This window comes from Exophiala xenobiotica (assembly GCF_000835505.1).
Source record: "Exophiala xenobiotica strain CBS 118157 unplaced genomic scaffold supercont1.2, whole genome shotgun sequence".
Classification (NCBI taxonomy): domain Eukaryota; kingdom Fungi; phylum Ascomycota; class Eurotiomycetes; order Chaetothyriales; family Herpotrichiellaceae; genus Exophiala; species Exophiala xenobiotica.
In genome coordinates this window covers 557,135-577,903 of record NW_013562493.1, presented here as the reverse complement: position 1 = coordinate 577,903, position 20,769 = coordinate 557,135, and the positions used below count along the sequence as shown (strand labels likewise).

Genomic DNA, 20,769 nt, shown 5'->3' with positions numbered 1-20,769 from the left:
TCGACGGGCTGCGCGTCTCTCCGCAGTCAACAACACTTTCTGCTTTGACCTGCATACGTAGACATTGATATTGAATTCCTGCCATATTCTTTCAATACGTTTGTTAGTCACTGATTCCCTTCGCTAGGTTCGACATTCTGCTGGTAGCCAGACGAACGCCGATTTCCCTTAGTTATACCCTCCTTCCATGACCACCGAATCCCGACTCCTCGTCCTACCCAAGGCATCGGGCAACCTTTCACCATCGTCAGCCGCCACCTCGCAACTGTGAACACCGCCTGTTTCTGTGCATCTCAGATAAGAACGAAGAGCGGCTTAGAGGCAATCATCTCCGGAATGTCACGCTGGCAGTGATAGGAGGATTCCGGTCGAGTTTGCAAGGTCCCCATCTTGCGTCGCATCTTGCGCTTTTGAACAATGACACACAATCATGGCCGAAAAATCGGAGAAAGGCACTGATGCTGCCCCTATCAGGCCGGTGTCATCGCTGAGATCTCACTTCGAGGGTCTCAAGATCACTCAGCCGCAAGTCGATGAACGTGGCAGTATACCGTCATCCCCACAACCCTTACGACCCGTCGATGGACCATCACCACTCCCTGCGATTAGAAAATCGTTTGACTTGGTCCGACCGACTTCTCCGTGGGCAGGAGGGGGAAACGTCAACAATGGCGGCTCACTTACTCCGCTGAGAGGCGATGAGTCTCCCACGAGGTCGAACCACAAACGACCGATGTCTATGTTAATTCAGTCCTCTCCTCAATTGACGCCCTCAGTCAAGGTTGACTCGCCGCGATCACCTCCTCGTACCTTCTTCGAAAGGAGCGTCTCACGATCTCCTGAACGTTTTGACAACACGCCATTTGGCAAAGTCCGAGAACTCGTCTCTCAACATTCCAGTCGAGCTTCCTCCAGACCGCCATCCCCTCGTGCCACGAGTCCTGAACACCACGTCACATTAGACGCAGGCGGAAATGAACAAAATAGGAGGGATCCGTCGACGCCGAGATCGCCGGCAAGGCCTCCACCGGTTAATCGGGCCGAGAAACCAAAAATTCCAGCAAAGCCAACTGCGATTGCTTTGCCCGTGGGAATCACTGTTGGTAATGTCCTCAATCCAGAGCCGCGCCGACCTTCTTTCGATGCTAGGGTGTCACCATTCAGTACGCCTCCTAGTAGCGACGAGAGTTCCCCTTCGAGAAGTCCTGAGGCCATAGTCCCCTTCCCGACCATTAGGCCGGTCGCACCCGCACCGCTACCTGGAAAGCCAACTGGGGCAGCTATCCCTGACCCAGCCGACCGGCCAAAAGATCCTCGCTCCATGGGCTTCTCCTCCAAGCCAAGCGTGATCGAGAAGAAAGATCCACGTGCGCTGGGCTTTGCGACCAGCGAATCGCAACCTCGACCTCCCGTACAACCGGCAGCCCTACCTTCTAGAGCGAATACAGTTTCAGACAAGCCCTCAAGGGATCCGCGCGAGGTTGGCCTTACTCCCGCAAAGCCCACGCCTCGTCATGTTTCGGAGACAATAAGACATACACCTCCTCCAATCGGCCATTTACAACCGTCTCGAGCGCCCCCTGTCCGAGATGCTAGACAATTCGGGTTTTCTAGCCATCATTACCCTGAAGTTGGTGTTATTGAGGAAGAACCACGTCCTGGGCTCCCGCCTAGACGGAATATAGAACCTCCGCCACGCCCCCCAAATGAGTCCAAAAATTCAACGAGGTCTATGGAGCCACCAAGTCAAGTGGCAAACCCTGACAGGTCTAAGAAACCCATGTCAACGCAGCAGGTGTCACGAACCCCAACGATGCCTCTAGATACTCGGTTCCCTCCACCACCCAAGCGTGGCAGTGTTGACAGCATTGAACCGCCCATACCAGCAAGGCCGCAAGCATTTAATGGAACATCAGCCACCCGACCCGTTGCTAAACCGTACGGAAGCGATTCTGACGAGGAAGAAGAGCCTGTCGAGGAGCCTTCCACGCTGAAATCTGAATATCCTGACGCTACTCATACCAACCGTCGCCCGCCTTTCTGCAAAGGGGCCATATGGGAGATTGCCACCAAGTCCGACTCAAGAACGATGGGAGTCTGCGGCAAATTTCTGTGCACGGCCGGCTATACCACCAGAGTCTTTGACATGACTTCTGGGGAACAGATAATGAGTATCAATCATGGCGAGACTGTCAAAGTGACAGCAATGGCTTTCAAACCTGCCCCGGACTTGACTGGCGAGGGCGCCAAGATGTGGTTAGGCACAAATGCTGGTGACTTGATGGAGGTAGAAGTGGCTACTTATACTGTCAAGACAACGAATTCTTCGCATAATCGACGAGAGATTGTTCGCATATTGCGGAGCAGGAAGGACTTGTGGACAATAGACGACGACGGCAAGCTCTTTGTATGGAAAGCAGACGAAACAGGGGTGCCGAATATGAAGTACAGCCATGTCTCTCACAAAGTCCAGAAAGGTCATTCCTTTTCAATGGCCATTGACGGAATGCTTTGGCTTGCAACAGGCAAGGAGATACGGATATACAAACCGGGCGACGAGATGTCCTTTACAGCCTTAACGAAGCCTTTGTCACAACATGGGACTGGAGATATCACTTGTGGTACCCAGTCGACTGAAGGTGGAGGTAGGGCATACTTTGGCCATAATGACGGACGAGTTACCATCTACTCTACCAAAGACTTTTCTCTGATTGGAAACCTCAAAGCCAGCGACTACAAGATCAACAGCATGTCATTCGTCGGCGACAAGCTTTGGGCAGCTTTCAAGACGGGAATGGTCTATGTATACGACACGTCCACATCCCCTTGGAAAGTGAAGAAAGACTGGCGAGCTCATAACGGTCCAGCTACAGAAATCCTACTTGACCCTAGCAGTGTATGGACCCTGCAGCGACTGCAGGTCGTAACAATCGGTCACGACAGCTTTGTCCGGTTATGGGATGCCGCTCTTGAAGAAGACTGGATAGAATCCCAGATGCAAGAACGAGATGTCGAGTACTGCACATTCCGAGAGATCCGTGCTGCAGTGGTCACCTGGAATTGCGGCGCTTCTTCACCCTACAACTTGCGCAAGGACTTTATTGCCGATGCGATACATGCTGATGATCCACCAGAGATCCTGGCATTCGGATTCCAGGAAGTGGTCGACCTGGAAGACCGTGCCGTCACCGCAAAGAGCCTTCTCGGCTTCGGCAAGAAGAAAGATACAGTCAAGGCCGAACAGCATCAAAGTCGTGTCTACCGCGAGTGGCGAGATCATCTGACTTCGGTCATCAGCCGGTACACCAGCGCCCACTACTCATACTCGGAATTACAGACCTCCAGCTTGATTGGCTTGTTCCAATGTGTCTTTGTCAGACAAAAAGAGCGGCCCAACATTAGCAATTTGCAAGCTGCGAGTGTCAAGCTCGGCTTGAAGGGACACTATGGCAACAAAGGTGCACTAATCACCCGGTTCGTCTTGGACGATAGCTCCGTATGCTTCGTCAACTGCCATCTAGCAGCAGGCCAGACGCACACAGCGCACCGCAACAACGACGTCGCAAGCATCCTGGAAGCTGAGTCGTTGGACGCCGAACCAGACCCTGACAAGCGAAGCTCACTCTACGTTGGCGGCGGCGATGGCACGCAGATTCTTGACCATGAAATCTGCATACTGAACGGCGATCTGAATTATCGCATCGACGCGATCCCACGCGACTCGGTCATCAACATGATCAAGCGGAATGAGCTCGCAAAACTGCTGGAACGCGATCAGATCATGGTCTCCCGTCGGCGCGTGTCTGGGTTCCGATTGTCGCAGTTCAATGAACTTCCAATCACATTCGCGCCGACGTACAAGTACGACGTGGGCACAGATAATTACGACTCGTCAGAGAAGAAGCGTGCCCCGGCCTGGTGTGACAGGCTGTTGTATCGTGGCCCAGGACGCGTGAAGCAGCTCGAGTACAGACGGCATGAGGTGCAGACGAGCGATCACCGGCCCGTCAGTGGGATCTTCAAGTTGCGGGTCAAGACGATTGATCCGCGCAAACGGGCGCGAGTGAAGGAAGACTGCTTCGCAAAGTTCGCCGAGGTCAGGAGACGCATGGCCGAGAAGGCCAGTATTGAGTACCTCGTGTCTACGTTGAGCGTCGCTGAGGCGGAAGCAAAACGGCTGATTACGGGGAAGTAAACTTGAACATACCTAGGTAGGATTCAGACCTGTCGTGTCGTGTCTTAGATAGCTGTCCACCAAATCTCGAACAAGTGCTATCAGATAGCCATTCTGGTACCTGTGTTTTGCTGGCTAGCTCTCCTTTGCTTTTCCTTTTTCGCCATAATTGTACGAGTAGCATCCTCCGTTATTGAGTGATTTGCTCGCTACATGCCACTGATCTCTCAATAACACAAACTGGGAAATCAATCTGGCTGGATCCGAAAGCAATGATTGAGCATATTGTTCACGAGAACGTCTGATGTATCTTCATTCTACCCATAATCATAAACAATGTTGACGAGAAAGACCTCGGTCGTCCCCTTCTCAGAACAGCAACGGCCATAAAAGTTGGTGCTAAGTCTTCCCGGATTGCGTCTCTGTGCCATTTCGTCGCCATTGTCTTCAAGAGCTTCAACTCACCACCACACCAGTCTCATGAATGCGCGCACCGCAGTGATTTTAGCCGTCGCCGCCACCATCACCACCACCATCACCACCATCACCACCATAGTCGCCACCTCCGTCACCTCCATCCATGGCTTCTCCCAACATCATACCGCCTAGAAGACCGCCACCAAGACCCAGAGCTGCAGCGCCACCGGCACCAAGACCACCACCCTGTCTCCTAGCGGGTGCCTGCTGCATGTACTGTGGTTGCCCGTAGCCATAGCCGGCTGGGGGTCCGTATCCGCCACCATATCCTGGTCCAGCTCCGTAGCCCCCGTAGCCCCCGTAGCCAGGTCCTTGAGGTGGGTATCCTTGTTGATAGCCAGCGGATTGCTGGGGATATCCTCCACCGCTGCCGCCGTGTTGCTTGCCCATCAACTTGGAGAAGAAGCCTCTGTTCTTACCAGCGCTCCCGCTGGGACTTGTAGACGAGGGTGCACCCGGATAGCCGCCCTGGAGACCTGCTGGGTTTGGAGTACCACCACCACCTTGATAGTAGCCCTCAGCTTCACCGCGGTCCCGTCTGGAGTTTTCTTCGGCTTGCAGGCGGCGGGCCAGCTCTTCGTCCGTCTCGTTTCCTTGTTTGTATGGATTGTTGGATTCGAAGGAGCGGCGCTTCGCATCTGAAACATTGTGGCCGCCTGGGCCCGAGTAGAGTGGAGGAGGACCGCCGGGAGGTGCGTCTTCGTCGGGACGAAGAGCGGGAACGGTGGGTTTCTCCCATGTTGATTGTTTGGTGTAGAGGTTGACGTAGAACCTAAGGGGGAGTTAGTATGTGTATTGACAAGCAGATTATAGAGAGATGAGAAAGAGAGAGAGGTGTACCATTCTTTGTACTGGTCGTTGAAGACTGCTTTCCAACCTTCTGGGACGCGCGGGGGAGGAGGCCCCGTGGGAGGGGCGTAATCGGCCATCAAATCGAGGTCGTGCTGACAACAAAGTCGGCGCAGAAGGATGAGGTTACCTTAAGAATGAATGAAGAAGAAGAAGTAAGCAACGCTGTGTATTATGCAGGTGCAAGGTGGAAGTGAAGCAATGGTTATGGTCATAATAATCATGGCCAAGGTGATGGTGATGCGAGCCGTGGCGGGGGATCATGAAACGTCACCGGTTGGTTATCGTGAGCACCTGTGGCTGGGCAATTGTGGCTGAGCAGCTGTGGCGAGCGTGGCTTCCAAAGCACCATCACAAAATCAAGAATTCACCAGCGAAGCTTTGCTTCTTTGCAGCCAACCATTCCGTCTCGCTTAGAATTGGCGGTGACCAGTCTTCTGCGGCGGCTTCAGTAGACGAAGCGCATATGTAGACGCCCTCTCGGGTGACGGACCCAGCTGAGTGCGGATTTCAACATGCAAAACCCTTGAGAGATTGACAAGCAGTGAGGGGCCAGCGATAGTATGTGAAGCACCAACCCTTCCACGTCTCAGCCTTGTCGGATGTAGGTGCTGTCGAATTGTTTGGAGCACTGTCGATGACTTGCAACATGGAGGTGCACAAGCAGTTCGTTATGAAACATGTTCGGTCATCACCTCCTTATCAGTCACATGCAGCATCCACCTATGTACAGAGTTCTATTCTACCTTCGTGCATCACCTAGCCTACTACTCAACACTCAGCCAAACCCAGCACTGAAATCAGTACAACGGCATTGTGCCGTCAGTGAGTTGGAAGGCGCGCTCCATAATCTCCAAACCCTGATCCAACTGCTCTTTGGTGATCACAATGGGCGGCGCTATTCGGAACACGCCACTGAAGCTGGAGTGACTGCTCAAATTCGCCCACAGCCCCAGCTCATACATCTTACTGGCTACCCTCCGCGCGAGGTCGATGGCTGGCTCCTTGGTCTCGCGGTCTCCCACAATCTCCAACCCAGCCATCAAACCGCGACCCCGCACGTCGCCAATACACCCGTAACGCTCCTTGAGCTTCTGCAGACCGGCCTGCAGATGTAAACCCATGCTGCGCGAGTTCTCCACGAGATTGTCCCGCAGTACGATCTCGAGGACCTTGTCTCCCACGGATGCAGGCAAAGGATCGTTCACATGGGTTGTGTAAAAGCAAAAGTCTCGTTCTGTACAGGCACGCTCGATCTCCGAGCTCGTGATCACGGCACTCAAAGGTAGGCCATTACCCAAGGTCTTACTGAGAGTGAGTATATCTGGAACAACTCCTTCATGATTGATGGCGAAAAGATCACCACAGCGGCCGACACCGGTCTGTGCTTCGTCCACAATAAGCAGCATGCCACGCTTTTCGCAGTGCTTTTTCAGCGCTTTCAGATATCCTGGCGGGAGAACGTGCATGCCGGCAGAGGACTGGATGCATTCAACAATGCAGGCTGCAAGGGACCCGCAAGACGCGCGGTCAATCAGATCCCAGCCATAATCGAGCTCGGTCTCCCAGTCGTACGAACCGTCAGGCTTGCGGAAGATGGATCGATAAGCGTTGGGTGGTGGGAGCATATGCATTCCAGGCATTAGCGGGCCCTGGCCTTTACGACCAAAGTGGTATTGTGTGCCTAGAGCTTGGGCTGTGACACCGTGCCAGCTTGCTCCTAGTCCGACAACTTCGAAGTTTCCGGTGTACATTTTGGCCATCTTGATGGCTGCTTCATTTGACTCGCCTCCTGTGGAGAGGAAGAAAGCTTTGTCGAGCCCCTCAGGCAAGACAGAGGTGAGGCGCTTGGCCAGGTTGATGACAGGCGGCGAGAGCATGCCTGAGAAGAGGTGGTCCAGGTTTTCAGCATGATCGTGGATTGTACGCACGATTTCTGGGTGACCGTGTCCGATCAAGCATGACATCTGGCCGGATGTCCAATCCAGAACTCTGTGGCCATTGGCTGTGTAAACATGCAAGCCCTTGCTACCTGTTACAATATCCTTCTCGAACTTAGTGCCATAGTTTGCCAGGTATTTCGATGCCGCTGCCTGAAGTTCCTCCTCGTTCACATTGTTGTAAAGGGCAGGCTTGCGTGGGGTCTTGCCTGTAATAACGGCGCCGTCTGCGGCCCTGTCTTCGATCATTGGTGCCATGGTGGGCTATACAAGCAGAAATCCGACCAGGTCACGTTTCGGCTGTTGAAATATTAGCAAGACTTGTATCAAGAGTTGTCGCTCACCAGCCAGAGAGTGACATATATACACCACGAAGTTCTGCCTCGCCGTCGGGAAAGTCTTGGGTTTATAGGCTGGAATTATTGTCAGTCTATCCATTCTGGCTGATTCTGAGGGAAGGGCATGTCTTCATTGGGCTGCAGATCGTCTGTTGTCGCGAAATTAGTTCTGTGATTCGAGAACAGTAGCTAGCGATAACAATGCGAATGCAGTCTCTCGGTCAATACGATAGCATCTGCCTTACGTCGGATCGTGAATGCAAGGCGAGCATACGGCCTGTGGGCCTTTCTCGCTGCGTAAAGGGTGAAGTATTGAGGTTTTAATGCGAATATACGGTGGAGTATCACAGTACTAGGAGAGAGCGTGAAAGAGTTAACGCCTCGGATCAGGCACTATTAGGCATGCACCACGTGACCGACCTCAGGCACCGCCACCAACCTCGACTTCTCAGATAAACAACCCCCCCTGCACCGGTCTCCAGTCCTTCGGCAACTATCGACGTGCTCAACCTGTCCGCCCAGGACAAGAACAAGCACATTCGCAATGAAAGCCGCTCGTCCCTATCGGTCGCATAAATATCCAGCCTGCGCTCGTTGCCATAAACGCCGATCACGATGTACCATTGAAATTCCCGGTCAGGCTTGCTTACTCTGTCGCATGCATGGTGTACCTTGCTCTTCTGCCACCGCCAAAAAGGACGACCGAGTGACCCCCAAAGTTGGTTTCGTCCACAGATCACTTCTTGCCGACGAAAAGTCTCTGGAAGGTGTGTCGCATATTGTAGGACCAGTCGTCGCTCGCGACACCCAGATCTTAGACCAATATCTGCCCCAAGTCAACGGCGTTCCTAGCCATGTTCCGATACGACCCAACATTGGCCGTCGAGAGTCGACCAAACCAATATACCACATCCCGATCCCTCCGCACAGACCGAGTCCCACGGACTGCAATTGTACCAGAAATCTGCCAGCGGAGCTCATCGAGCAGGTCGAGCCTTTCATTGATCAGTTGATGGTCAGTTATTTTGAGAATATTCACCCTTGCTACCCCCTCGTCGACGAGGAGTGCGTCATGTCCAAAATCAAGGAACGAAATGCCTTTCCTCAGACCTTCTACGTCAATCTTGCCGCCTATGCTCTTTTCTATTGGGACTTGTCGCCCTCTCTTGCGCCCTACGCGAGGCCTGACCAGGATGTTGCCTGGCAAACTGCTGTTGCTGCCATTATCGGGGATATGCAAAAGGGTGATCTGGCGACGGTCATCTCGCTGTGCATAAACGTTGCAGGGCGACCTTCACGATGCCTCGTCCACAATGTGAGCAATGTTGCTCGTGCGGTTGCCTTGTCACACGCCATGGGTCTGAACCATGATAGTAGCGAATGGAAACTGGCAGATACAGAGAAACGGCTTCGTTGGAAGGCCTGGTGGGGAGTTGTCATCCAGGATCGCTGGTTCAATTTCGCTCAAGGAACACCACCGTACATTTCAAAGGGCCACTATGACGTGCCTCTTCCGACGATGGATTTGCTTACACACGGGAGGACAGGATCATCAAGACATGCCCGCGCAGCAGAAGTTTTCATACAGTTGTGTCGCCTGACGGAGATTGTGGGGGATGTCTTACCGCTCATTTACCACATCCGCTCAGGCAATGATAGCATAGCAGCGGAACAGACCTCGAGGTCGGAGATCGAACTCAACCGATGGGTGGAAAGTCGGCCACCTTGGCTGAATCTGAACGATTTTCAGACCAGGTCGCCAGTCCCGGGTCTTCTCAATCTTCAGCTGTGCTATCTTGCCGTTCGGATGCTGCTGCGTCGAATAGCTTGGCACGAAATCAGCCAGCGAGAGAGCGACCCTGCATCATCGTGGCTACTAGGATGTCAAACGGCCGCCGAGGATATCGTTCGTTTCGTCACCTCATTACACAAGCAGGACTTGATGGGATTTTGGTTGCCATACAATGCTCATCACTTCACCTCGGCTGTGACTCTCCTACTACGCTGTGCACTACAGACGAGCTATTCCAATGTCCGAGCACAGTGTATGGCAAGTGCTAGAACACTCGTCGACTGTTTGAAAAGATATCATGAAGAGTACAGGTGGGATCTTGCTGAAGCTGGCTTGTCACAGAGTGAGTCTGTTCTGAAGAGAATCGAGGACGCTCTCCCCAGAACACCTATGGCAAACACCCCAATCATGCCTTCACCCATACACCATGATTCTATGGACACCCGACTTTATATCGACGATGACATGCTCGGCGATCCTCTTCCGGAGGAAGCATTTGTCATGCAGGGAGGTCAGGGCTCTATTGAAGAATTGTTCCCCGAGATCTTTTCAGATTTCACCGACACTGCCTTGTTTCCTGGTCCGGTCCTCAACGAGCTTTGAGAGGCGAATGATGGTCCATATCAAGCTTCTCAGTGCTGGCGGGCGACTGTCACAGAGGGACAGCAGATGCAATAAATTATCGGAGATTAACATCAAGTAGGCTATGGTTATCTTCCTTCATGCTATCCGGATTCCATGGGTTCTAATCGGGTCACGGGTGTTCTCACACCATATACGGCACTTTCCGATCTTTAGGAGACGACCAATCTTCCAGAGGTCGCGCCTTCGTGTTCAAAAGAATGAACTCCGATTCTAGCTTTGAAATACCACATTGACGAACCTCAAGCATTCACCAACGGCTGTTTGGTTGGAGATTTGGCGAGTGGCCCCGAGAAAAGCCAGTTACGAAAAGGTCCTCACGCGCGCAGGTCCTCACAACCAGACCTGCTGCATCTTATGCGTGCCACACTCAAACTTTTTCTTTTTCTCACGGCATTACATTTCCCTCGGCTTTTCCCCAACTACTATCCTGATCGAATCGCCCATTATTACACGACTGCGTCTCCGCACTCCATTTCGCCGACAACTCTGGCCTAGGTCCCTTGTCATCAACTTGCAGGACCTCCTCGTGCCGACAACATGGACGCTCAGTTCTTCGCCACGTTCTTCAAAGTCGCCTTCCACATTTCCATCTTCACCAATCCAACGAGCGTCGTAACGCCCGCCAAGCACTCATCCATCGACTGGGCTCTCGAACCGGTCGATGAGAACATGCTGAACGACCAAACCGCGCAAGGCTACGCGCGCCAAGCCGAACTTGTTACGGTTTATCACGTCGCATTTGTGCTCCTTGTACAAGCAATAATCATTGCCTTTATAGGAGATGCTTATTATCGCGGCCGACCTCCACGCTATTTCACGGCCGCGGATTGAAGGTGTTCCAACGATAGTGGACAGGCGGGTCCAGATCGTTCCTGCTCCTAATCGAGGACCAGACTTGACCTTTGCATCATTCAATCACTCGGTCCCGCAGCCACGTTCATTCAGTGGCCCTGCGTCGGAGTCTGTACATTTGTGGCTGGCATGGGACGCAGCTAAATATCAGCTAGCACAGCACCAACCGATCAGGCTGAGACGACCTATCTACGACACCGGCAGGCTTCTGCCAGCCTCACCATGCATCCCATCTTCAACGACAACTTGGAGCTCGCAGACCAATGGGTCAAGTCACAGCGACTACATGTGTCATTCTCATCGGCGTATTGGCACGAATGAGGGTGCAGGTCAAGACATTTGGAGGCGGTTTTCGAGATGCAACAAAGCAACTGGAATGTGTCACAGCTACAGCCCAGCTTTTAGTTAGGAAAGGACTAGCCAAAGTCGAACAGCTTCAGTGACAAATGCTATTTAATGCACCGAACGGTCGTCCTCACTGCTCAAGAGGACGATGTCAATGATATTCCCAGCTACGGCCTACAGCCTCTAGCATCTGGTAACAATAACTACTATAAAACTCTGCATTATATTTTCGCTTTACCAGTAGTCGATTCCGCAGGTGGCCCCCCTACTCTGTGGTTCATCATTCCCTTCTCCTTCTCATCCGTCCCCGGACCCGCAGGCTCATGCCCATACGCCACACGCTCCACCTGATCGAACAACCTTAGGACATCCTTATTGAAGAAGGGCAGGATACCCGTACACACCATGCCCGCAATATCACTCGACGGATCGATCCAGTAATACAAATTCCCCAGCCCCGCCCAGCCCCCACTGCCTTTTTTCCGACCATACGCCAGATCCTCGTGGTTCAGCAGCAGCCCGCACGACCAGCCGCGCGAACGATGCGGCAAACTGGGCAGGAAGCAACCCTGCGACGAGGCCAGAGGGATCGCGTCGCCGCTTTCACCGAGTAAGCTGCGATCGATGTCCGGCGACAGGTGGTCCGTAAAGAGGAAATTCTGGACCGTGTCCGGCTTGAGAATGGATTTGCCAGTCCGCGGGCTTGTCCCCTTGTTGAGGAGCGTGGCCAGCAATTTGGCGTAGTCGTTCATCGTGGAATACAGGTATGCTCCGCCGCCGAAGAGTTCGGGGTCTTCGTTGGTCTTGGAGCTTGGGACGGCGACCAGTTTGCCCTCGATGGTGAAGTGCATGACGAGTTTCGGCTTGTTGGGGTCCAGAAAGGCGCCCGTGTCGTTCATGCCCAGCGGCTTCAGGATGTGCTGGTCAATGTAATCGGGCAGTTTGAGGCCGGAGATCTGTTGCACGACGGCGCCCAGCCAGTCCGTGTTCACGCCGTAGACGTACTTTGTCCCCGGGTCGGCGATGTAGGGCGTTTCAAAGTCCGCCCAGGCTGATGGGTCCGAGTATCCTCCCGCTCTGCGCCCCGTGTGTTGCCGGTACTGAGCGGTCAGGGGGTCGAAGAAGTCGTACGAAAAGCCCGTCGTGTGCGTGAGGAGTTGGAGGATCGTGGGTTTGGACTTTGGCGCGCGAAGGACTGGTTCGGATGTTGCTGGGGGTAGTGATTCGAGGACTTGGATCTTGGAGATCCGGGGCACGTATTGCTCCACGGGATCCGAGAGCGATAGTTTGCCTTGCTCCATGAGTTGCAGGGCGGCGATCGATGTGATGATTTTCGTGCACGAGAAGATTTGCATCGTGGTGTCAGCGTCGAAGGGCGCCGCGTTGGGGTCGTCGAGGTTGATCGTTCCATACGTCTGTTTGAGTAGGAAGTCGCCTTTCGAAGTGACTAGCATGGCACCGATGCCGGGGGTTTTCTGCTGCTTAACCACATCCTCGAAGAGGGGAGTTAGTTTGGATTCCATGCTTGCGACGGAGGGTCTGTGATTTGGTGGGGAAGTTGGGATTGATCGCTGCTGGAGGTGGTAGAGGTCGGGAAGACTTGGTTAGACTTGGGTTACACGAGTCGCTAGACACAGTGGTGACGCCCGAGGCTGATTCTTGACATCTGTGTATATGTCGAGGTGGATAGGAGTGGTGTTACTGTGGTACTATATCATACGGACATCGTTAGGTGGGGAAGACCTCCCCCGTACGGAGTAAGTTAGAATGAGGAGAAGTCGTATTCAAGAGAAGGAATTGATGGATTGATAAGCAACTGCTTACCTCCAGTAGTCCCAAAGCCTAGTTAAACGAGGGCGGCATGGTGTCTTAGAACCACGAAATTGTTGATCCCACAGTACAGTGAACATAGAGAGATACAGGTGATCGCTACTTTGAAAGCTATATGATTGGGATGGCTGCCGGACATCCTGCAGGATCGCCATTGCATATCAAGGACGGTCAACTATTCACATCGGATAATCAAGTCAGAGCTCGGGATCAGGTAGCGAACGTCAACTACTCCCAGCGACGCCCCGTCACTAGAAATGTCCCATGTTCACCCTTACTTGCCAGAAGATCATATTTCACGACCACAGACTTGTACCCTGGGTTGCTGTGACACAGGAAGTCCAAGTGCTTGCCAGGTATTCGGGCCACAAGAAGAAGCCATGGGAAGTCGATGCAGATCCAACCCTGTCTGTCCTTTGGCGAGATGGAATACTGGCTGTCGCATTGCCTGTCGATGAGGCATCGGTAAGCAGCAAATCGTGACGGTCAAGCCGGTGGCTTGATTCTAAAAGATCCATCTTCAGACGGAAAGCTGTCTCGCAGCCGAACCGGACAGAATATCGACATACTTGACTTGCGCTTGTCCGTGATTCTGGCGACGACCATGGAGCAGCGAAATTCGGATGCCAACCGGCAGTGTCCTGGTCGATGACGATCTTTCTTTCCATTCGCGGCTGGGATGTTGATGGGGGTAGTTGTCGAATTGATATTTAATTTATCGCTTTCTCTCCCGAATACCTTCAGACCCCCTATCATTGCCAGTACTCTGGCTACTTCCCGCCAAATAGCTGGCGAGATCGAAATTGCTCGCTGGACCGCCAGATCCTCCACCTTGCATTGCTGATGTGAGTCCAGACATAGGACCTTTGCGTTGTATATCTTCGTACTCGGCACGCATCTCTGGATCCATGTTCTCCATCAACTTCGGCATTCCAAATGTGAAGGCGAGAGCCACTACGCCCATCAGAATCATGGGGTTCTTGAGCAAGCTCAAAGGATTGAATCCCTGACGTTCTTCGTAGAAATTCTTCTTGGACAGCACTTTGGCCGACATGTCCAAACGTTCTGTGGGTGCGGGTACAAGAGCAACTCCACGATCATCCCATTTTGTCCCTCGAAATGTTTCCCAAGCTCCTGTAATCACGGTGGACGAGGAATCGGAGGATGGAGCAACATCAATGCGGTAGGGTGCAAAGACATAGTCTCGGCTGTATATATCAAGTAGATGTGATCCGACCGTGCTGATGTCAGGAAACTCGAAGTAATTGCCTTTGCGAAGAACCGCCCGCAGAGGTTCTCCCGTGCCGGATGTTAGAGTGGCATGGGTGGAAGCTGGGAGAGTGTTCGGGTTCGGAAGGAGATTCGAAGCTGGGATTTGGACTCGGAGTGTCGCTGCAGCTGCACTGGTGAGTAGTTGCAACAGGGCAGTGAGGATCAGAATCGTGCGCGCCATCTTGTCGGAGTCTGGGTAGAGAGATAATCTAAGATGTTGGAAATCGAGATGCTGTACAGAAAGCGCACAGCAGCCTTGGATTGAGACCAAGGACCACGGCAAAGTGCAAAGGCTACATTGCGCAAGTATACTTCACCCTACAATCGAGCCTCCATGTGATGCAGGACTGTCACCTAGTATCTTGTACTTCATCTTCGAATGTTAGGTAAGTACGATACATGTTCCACCGCTGATTCACACCCCAGGCTTGTACCTCAATTGCCCACATTGTCGACCCATGATAAACATACCCACGAAAGGACCCTCCCCGTCTTCCCAGCTCCTCCTCCATCCATATTCCTCCGGGCTCCAGCACCAAAGCTGATAATGATTTCACCTATCCTGCTCGACTGTGCAGGTCAATCTCTTCGTCGCCAGGCCTACGAGCGTTCGTAGAGTCTGTGTTCGGCATATCTGACCTTGCGGACTTCCTATCTTTCCAATATCTCTGACCTCGCCAATCCCAAAGCAACACACCAATATAAGCGGCACATACCAACCCAAGAACCGCATAGTACGATGCCGTCTCCCCATCGCGGGCCAACTTGAACCCTCTTGCACCATTGACCAAACCAAGGATCAAGATTAAGCGCCCAAGGAGCAAATGGATCCAGCCGAAGATTCCACGTCGCTCAGCCTTGCGGAAGTACAAGTGCTGCAGGATACCCAGGACCGGCTGCACCGCGACAAGGAGACCGACAATCACATAGCCCAGCAAGATGTGGGGCGTCGAGCCTTTGGGGATGTGGCGAGTCGTGGCGACCGAAGAGCCCAAGCCCATGCCAACCACGGCGAGAACGACGTTCGCAATTTGAACTGGTGCGTGAAGTCTGGTCACTCGAATTTTGTTGAGAGGCGCACGCACGGTAAGTGCCGCGATCGGTATGAAGAGGACGAAGACCAGGCACATGATTGACGCATGAGCGATGAGGGTATTTTGGCCTGGGATCTCGAAACCTGGCGGGAGCTGAGATGGGTCGGATGCCATGACTTGAGGCCTTCTCACTTTGGGTGGTTAGAGGTAGGATCGATACAAGGTTCTTTGACTTCAGAGTATTACCTGTGATTTAATTGATCTGTTCACGAAGATTTGATGAATTTTTTGTAAAATGCAAGCCCTTTTATATTGCCTTACCATTCACCTAGGTGCCATTCACTTTCTCCATCCTGCTCTGGCGAAGTAAGTTTGATCGGCGCTGGTCTGCCCATCGCTTGTCACGGCGATCCGAGAGCAACATGCTGCCCAACGTATTGAATACGCTTCTTGGGAAAATTGCGAGTTCACCGTAACTCAACCAACCCTAAAGAAATGCTTCATCGACTGACCCGCAAGCCAAGGCCTCGCAGCGTATTTTCTTCCCAAAACAGATACGAAAGATGTGGAACTTCCCCACCCAATCATACAATCCTTCAGGCCTTCCTCCATAGTACGCTTGTGGATGTGGTACAGTAGATACCGAGTGGCCTGAATGGCTGCCTTGGAAAGGTGCTTGCTATTATTTTGGCACCATCGGTGTTGAGTGTGTGATTCGAATTCTCTTTCCCTCCCGGGATAGGTAATGGCGCGCAACTTTGGCGGCATCATCTCAATCCTCGAGCGCCGTTTGATCCGTGGACTTCACGTATTCGGATGCCATCGAATGAATACGGTAGGAGCAGGGGGGACTACCCAAAAAAAAGAAATCAGAAATGGAACTCCTAGTACAGGACGAAAGCGTTCGCCCAGGCCAACCGATTCACACCATAGCAACAACGGCCGACCGGCACCGGAGCGTCGAACAACCACAGCCACAATCAACAACCAAAACCCGCCGCTCACACACGAAATCTCGCGGCGGCTGCCTTTTCTGCAAAGCACGACGGATCAAATGCGGCGAAGAGAAACCCGCCTGTCAGAACTGCACGACGAGATCGCGGGCGAAGACCTGCGAATATCCATCGCCAATAATCAACCTCCACCACCGCGGTCCCCCTCGGACCCCTGTCCCTGACTCTCTTCATGTCCCTGGGACTCCTACTCCTCCTCTACGCGCCTCGATTTCCGCCGTGACAGACACTTTCACGCTTCGCGACTTACGTCTCTTCCACCACTTCCTTAGCTGCGCATATCCGTCACTACCCTTGGGCAACCAATCAATATGGACCCACGATATTCCCCAGCTAATCTTCTCGCACGACTACCTCATGTACGCTCTACTAGCGCTGGGCGCTTCGCACCTACACACTTTAACCGCACCTACACAAGCACATGACCAGCATAACCAAACCGATACGCACAAAGCACTGGCACATAGAGGCCATGCCATCTCAGGACTGAAGAGGGCGTTCGAAAAGCAAGCCACGCAAGCTCAGCAGTCCCATTCAAACGCGGAATACGATGCCATGCTAGCGACCTGCTATGTCCTGGCATTTGAATCCGCTCTCGTACCCAATGGAAGGCTCGACTTCGCCACTTTTGTGCGAGGCTGCGCCATCGTTACCGAAAAGATCCAGGACCGGGGACGCGAGTCGATATTCAAGCTACCCCGAGACCTCTGCCAATGTCCGGCGAAGACTGACGAATCCACGGACATCCTGACTACCTTCAACATAGACCCTCGATCGAGCCTCAACCAACTCCTAGAGGACGGAATGACTGCCCTTGCCCCCCTCCAGGCTGATATAGCCCCCTACGAAGCGGAGAGAAACTTCTATCTCGCAATCTATTCAACCTTCACGGCGCTGCAAAACTCCCCAAGTGCAGGCTATACCCGATTTCTCAGTTTCTATGCCGTCTGGTTCAAACTTGCCGATGACACATTGTGTTTCACGCAAGAGCTGATCAGTAGTGTCACTGCGCAGTTACTGTGGGCATTCTTTCTCGGTTTACAACTCTTCATTACACTGATGGTCGAGGAGTCAGCTACTAGTATTACAAAAGATAACCCTGGGACGATGCGGAAAGACGGAACGGTTGAGGAGTCAACCACAAAAGATTACCTTGGGACAAAGAGGCGGCAAGACGAAGAAGTCATGATTAGGAGGCTGACAAAAATGATCGAATGGCTAGACGCCCTCTCCCAAAACATGCCTCCTGCCATGTGTTATCATCTGCAGTGGTCAAAACGTATGGCGAAGGCTTGCGAACGTCGATTCAAGTTGGTCAGTCCATCTCCGGCCAAAGTCCATCAGAAGCTGGTGACCCTCGAACACCTCGACGTTCGTGGACATATCGTGATCGGCAGCATTCTCGACCTCTCAGCAAGCTTGTCGAATTGGACCGAAGGATTACTTGCACCTGACGGGACTCTCCGCGGAATGCACGAGCGAGTGATCCAAACTGCAAATCCCAGCTCCGCAGTAGAACACGTAGAATAGCTAAATGAACCATTTTATTTTTGATAGACGACATGAAGCCTTGAGCGAACATTGTAGCTAGCTGTCTTAACTATCCTAGTTGATCAAAATGCTGAACTTCCCAAAACATCATAACATTCCTTGGTCGACAATCCATCCCTTGCATTGCGACTTGTAGGCCACCCGGCCGCACGCCGTGGGACGCCTGTCAGGCCTGCTAGGCCCTCAGGCCCACGAGAAACACGAGCAAGCCCCCAAATAGGGCCCAGCCCAGAAACGCCCACTAGGGGGGACACCGGACAACGGCACTGAGTCGGGCCTGTCGCATACTGGTTAGAAGTTGTCAAGGACAGCCATTGTACCGGGCACGTACTCTTCTGCCATATCGATACTAGTCGACATCAACACGACAGTCCCAGTATCGCTCGAATTCCCGAGAATTCATGCCGACTAATAAGTGAGTGGCGTCAGCACGAGAGTCCAACCAACCTAGTAATAAACGGAGGCAGGTGCTCTTACCTCGTCACCCAATTCGCTTCAGCCTGTGAAGCTACAGCGTGGCGCTTCTTGGATACGTCCCTTCCACGTTGCCATATCCGGCGGATTTGGACAATCGGGCTTTGGTGTCGCGAAGTCGGCTTCACAACACTTCCATTTTTGCCAATCCTGTCCGGACAGATACCTGCTGGGCGCGGTTGCAAGGAAATGATAGCATTCCCACGTAAAACGACAACATTGCGCATCTCGGCGTTGTGGATCATTTCCAGGGGTGTCGACAAGGTCTCGTTCGTTGGGTGCAGTCTGATTCACAACATCTCCATGACCGACATTGCGAAGAACTTGCATCCCACCATTCTGGTGGACGACGGCGAATGTTACTGACTCGTTTGCGGGACGCTCTGCCACATCGGAGCGAACAATGCGACTTGCAGTTGGCGGTCCCTTGTAGTTACCGGTTTCAGATGGCCAGTCGTCGAAGCAGATAAGACTACCTTGCACTGTAGGGAGGCAAAGGAAAGTCCAGGCAATAATGCAGATAGTCAACCAAGTAACCCTCATATTGGAACGTGGACGTAGGCGTTGCTTGACCTGTGGCAGCTCTCTTTGCAGGATGCAGAGGGGATCTTGTATGTTGGAACGTGGGTGTAGGCGTTGCTTGCTCTGTGTCAGCTCTCTTCACAAGGATGCAGAGGGAATTATATACCCTCAGAACCCTTGGCCAGTCTCAGAAAAGTTTTCAACTGTTTGCGACTGTTGGGCCGATCCAGATAGCAGAGTTTGGTTGGGTTCTTGGCACAAGACTGCGACAGCGATTTTGTCTCTGCACTGGTTTGGTAGGACTCTTGGATTCGGGATGCAGCCCAAGACTCCACGGGAATGTGAAACAGTGTCCACTGGGTAGGATGCCGAAACCTTTCGAGTGGTGGTTGGACAGAGAAAACTTCTTCCAGTATGAGATTGGAACCGGATTGGAAGCATGTTCCACGAAGGTCTTCAGTAACAGTGAGATATGCCCAGTCCTCGTGGGCAAGTGAGAGCCTTAGGTGGTGGATGATGTTTAGGAAAAGTGAATCTGGCTCTGGCGACTAAGGTCCACTTGTCATCGTTGCTATGGGCAGTACAAGCCAGTAGGGGAGATGATGAAGGCAGCGTGAACATGGGGCTAGGCTTGCCAGACTATCGAGCACCCTAAAATCCTTTTTCAATCTTGATCGACCTGCCTGGTGCCCAGCTTGAGGAAAGGCGGCTTGACTGCAATGTCAAATCGCTGCCTTCTCCAACAAGTTGTGGCGAAGCCAGAGTGCTGGCGAAGCGGGCAATTCAACCACAATAGGCTCAGGCGGTCGGACAGTTGTTCGACCCGAAAATGTACTGACAGGGACGATGTGGAGAAGTTGTGAATGTCCATCATTGGTGATAGTCAGCCCTGGCTCCGGCATGCCAACAAGCTCTGAAGAGTGGAAGCAGGGCTGCCAGCAGAAGAACATCGGAGAGAAGGTGCGCTGATGTGAGTGTTGAACAATCTTCCTGACTCTGATGTTGCGGGCCCAAAACCCTTAGCAGGGGAAAAGAGCCCTTGCCGCGATGACTGTGTTGCAGAGGTGTGGGGTGTAGAGATTGTAGATCCACCATCTTCTTCTGGTATGACATGCCCCAGATCCACTGCAAGGAAAAAGGGAGCCATCTGGAACGCACAATCTGATCGTCGAGGGTGGAGGAAGGTTGGACTTGGAGGCACTGGAAGACCGAAGTCGAAGTCTGTGGGAGATGAAGTAGGCGGGCTTCAATCTGACATTGCAGTGCCATCGATATGGTGTATTTCTGGAGTCCGAGCGAAATGGTGAGGCGGGCGTGCTTCAATAGTTGTTTCGTCATCGCAGGTGATGAGGCAGGCATGCTTCAGATGAGAGACCGCTGTGACTTTGATTGATCCCATCGGAGGGCTGTCGACTGCCATCGCCCTTCCTCGTTCCGACACCACGGGGTATAGGATTTGGGGTGTTTGGTTTTTTTTTCTTTTCTGGTTAAGGATAATGGCGCTTTTCCTTAATTATTTTCATTGGCTAAGAAAAGCGCCCAAAAGAAACCAAGGCGCAGCCACAGCCCCAGGCGCGAGGCCCAAAAGGGCTCCTAGGCCTTGTAGGCCCCGAAAGCCGCGAGACCAACAGCCTCCGTGCCCAAAAGGGCCACCAAAACCC

At 52.8% G+C, this 20,769-nt stretch overlaps 11 protein-coding genes across 11 annotated transcripts; 4 read left to right on the top strand and 7 right to left on the bottom strand.

Moving 5' to 3' along the window:
• The first annotated feature begins 41 nt into the window (after positions 1-41).
• Positions 42-4,292, top strand: PV05_02397 (uncharacterized protein). The gene has a single exon (XM_013462970.1). The coding sequence runs from the start codon at positions 431-433 to the stop codon at positions 4,193-4,195; it is 3,765 nt and encodes a 1,254-aa protein (XP_013318424.1). The 5' UTR covers positions 42-430; the 3' UTR covers positions 4,196-4,292.
• A 145-nt stretch (positions 4,293-4,437) lies between these two features.
• PV05_02396 (uncharacterized protein) lies at positions 4,438-5,742 on the bottom strand. The gene is made up of 2 exons (XM_013462969.1): positions 5,492-5,742; positions 4,438-5,423 (listed from the first exon to the last, which is right to left on the bottom strand). The coding sequence occupies exons 1-2, from the start codon at positions 5,578-5,580 to the stop codon at positions 4,679-4,681; spliced, it is 834 nt and encodes a 277-aa protein (XP_013318423.1). The 5' UTR covers positions 5,581-5,742; the 3' UTR covers positions 4,438-4,678.
• A 443-nt stretch (positions 5,743-6,185) lies between these two features.
• On the bottom strand, positions 6,186-8,047 carry PV05_02395 (uncharacterized protein). The gene is made up of 2 exons (XM_013462968.1): positions 7,785-8,047; positions 6,186-7,740 (listed from the first exon to the last, which is right to left on the bottom strand). The coding sequence occupies exon 2, from the start codon at positions 7,696-7,698 to the stop codon at positions 6,301-6,303; it is 1,398 nt and encodes a 465-aa protein (XP_013318422.1). The 5' UTR covers positions 7,699-7,740; positions 7,785-8,047; the 3' UTR covers positions 6,186-6,300.
• Positions 8,048-8,322: 275 nt separating this feature from the next.
• PV05_02394 (uncharacterized protein) lies at positions 8,323-10,173 on the top strand (the record flags this gene model as incomplete). The annotated part of the gene is made up of 1 exon (XM_013462967.1): positions 8,323-10,173. The coding sequence occupies one exon, from the start codon at positions 8,323-8,325 to the stop codon at positions 10,171-10,173; it is 1,851 nt and encodes a 616-aa protein (XP_013318421.1).
• A 579-nt stretch (positions 10,174-10,752) lies between these two features.
• On the top strand, positions 10,753-11,046 carry PV05_02393 (uncharacterized protein; the record flags this gene model as incomplete). The annotated part of the gene is made up of 1 exon (XM_013462966.1): positions 10,753-11,046. One exon carries the CDS (start codon positions 10,753-10,755, stop codon positions 11,044-11,046), a length of 294 nt encoding a protein of 97 aa, XP_013318420.1.
• Positions 11,047-11,564: 518 nt separating this feature from the next.
• On the bottom strand, positions 11,565-13,155 carry PV05_02392 (uncharacterized protein). The gene has a single exon (XM_013462965.1). The coding sequence runs from the start codon at positions 12,933-12,935 to the stop codon at positions 11,634-11,636; it is 1,302 nt and encodes a 433-aa protein (XP_013318419.1). The 5' UTR covers positions 12,936-13,155; the 3' UTR covers positions 11,565-11,633.
• An 802-nt stretch (positions 13,156-13,957) lies between these two features.
• On the bottom strand, positions 13,958-14,695 carry PV05_02391 (uncharacterized protein; the record flags this gene model as incomplete). The annotated part of the gene is made up of 1 exon (XM_013462964.1): positions 13,958-14,695. One exon carries the CDS (start codon positions 14,693-14,695, stop codon positions 13,958-13,960), a length of 738 nt encoding a protein of 245 aa, XP_013318418.1.
• A 376-nt stretch (positions 14,696-15,071) lies between these two features.
• PV05_02390 (uncharacterized protein) lies at positions 15,072-15,722 on the bottom strand (the record flags this gene model as incomplete). The annotated part of the gene is made up of 1 exon (XM_013462963.1): positions 15,072-15,722. One exon carries the CDS (start codon positions 15,720-15,722, stop codon positions 15,072-15,074), a length of 651 nt encoding a protein of 216 aa, XP_013318417.1.
• Positions 15,723-16,423: 701 nt separating this feature from the next.
• On the top strand, positions 16,424-18,091 carry PV05_02389 (uncharacterized protein; the record flags this gene model as incomplete). Its single annotated transcript, XM_013462962.1, has 1 exon — positions 16,424-18,091. One exon carries the CDS (start codon positions 16,424-16,426, stop codon positions 18,089-18,091), a length of 1,668 nt encoding a protein of 555 aa, XP_013318416.1.
• Positions 18,092-18,589: 498 nt separating this feature from the next.
• Positions 18,590-19,250, bottom strand: PV05_02388 (uncharacterized protein). Its single transcript, XM_013462961.1, has one exon. The coding sequence runs from the start codon at positions 19,127-19,129 to the stop codon at positions 18,608-18,610; it is 522 nt and encodes a 173-aa protein (XP_013318415.1). The 5' UTR covers positions 19,130-19,250; the 3' UTR covers positions 18,590-18,607.
• A 536-nt stretch (positions 19,251-19,786) lies between these two features.
• Positions 19,787-20,567, bottom strand: PV05_02387 (uncharacterized protein). The gene has a single exon (XM_013462960.1). The coding sequence runs from the start codon at positions 20,465-20,467 to the stop codon at positions 19,979-19,981; it is 489 nt and encodes a 162-aa protein (XP_013318414.1). The 5' UTR covers positions 20,468-20,567; the 3' UTR covers positions 19,787-19,978.
• Positions 20,568-20,769: the final 202 nt, after the last annotated feature.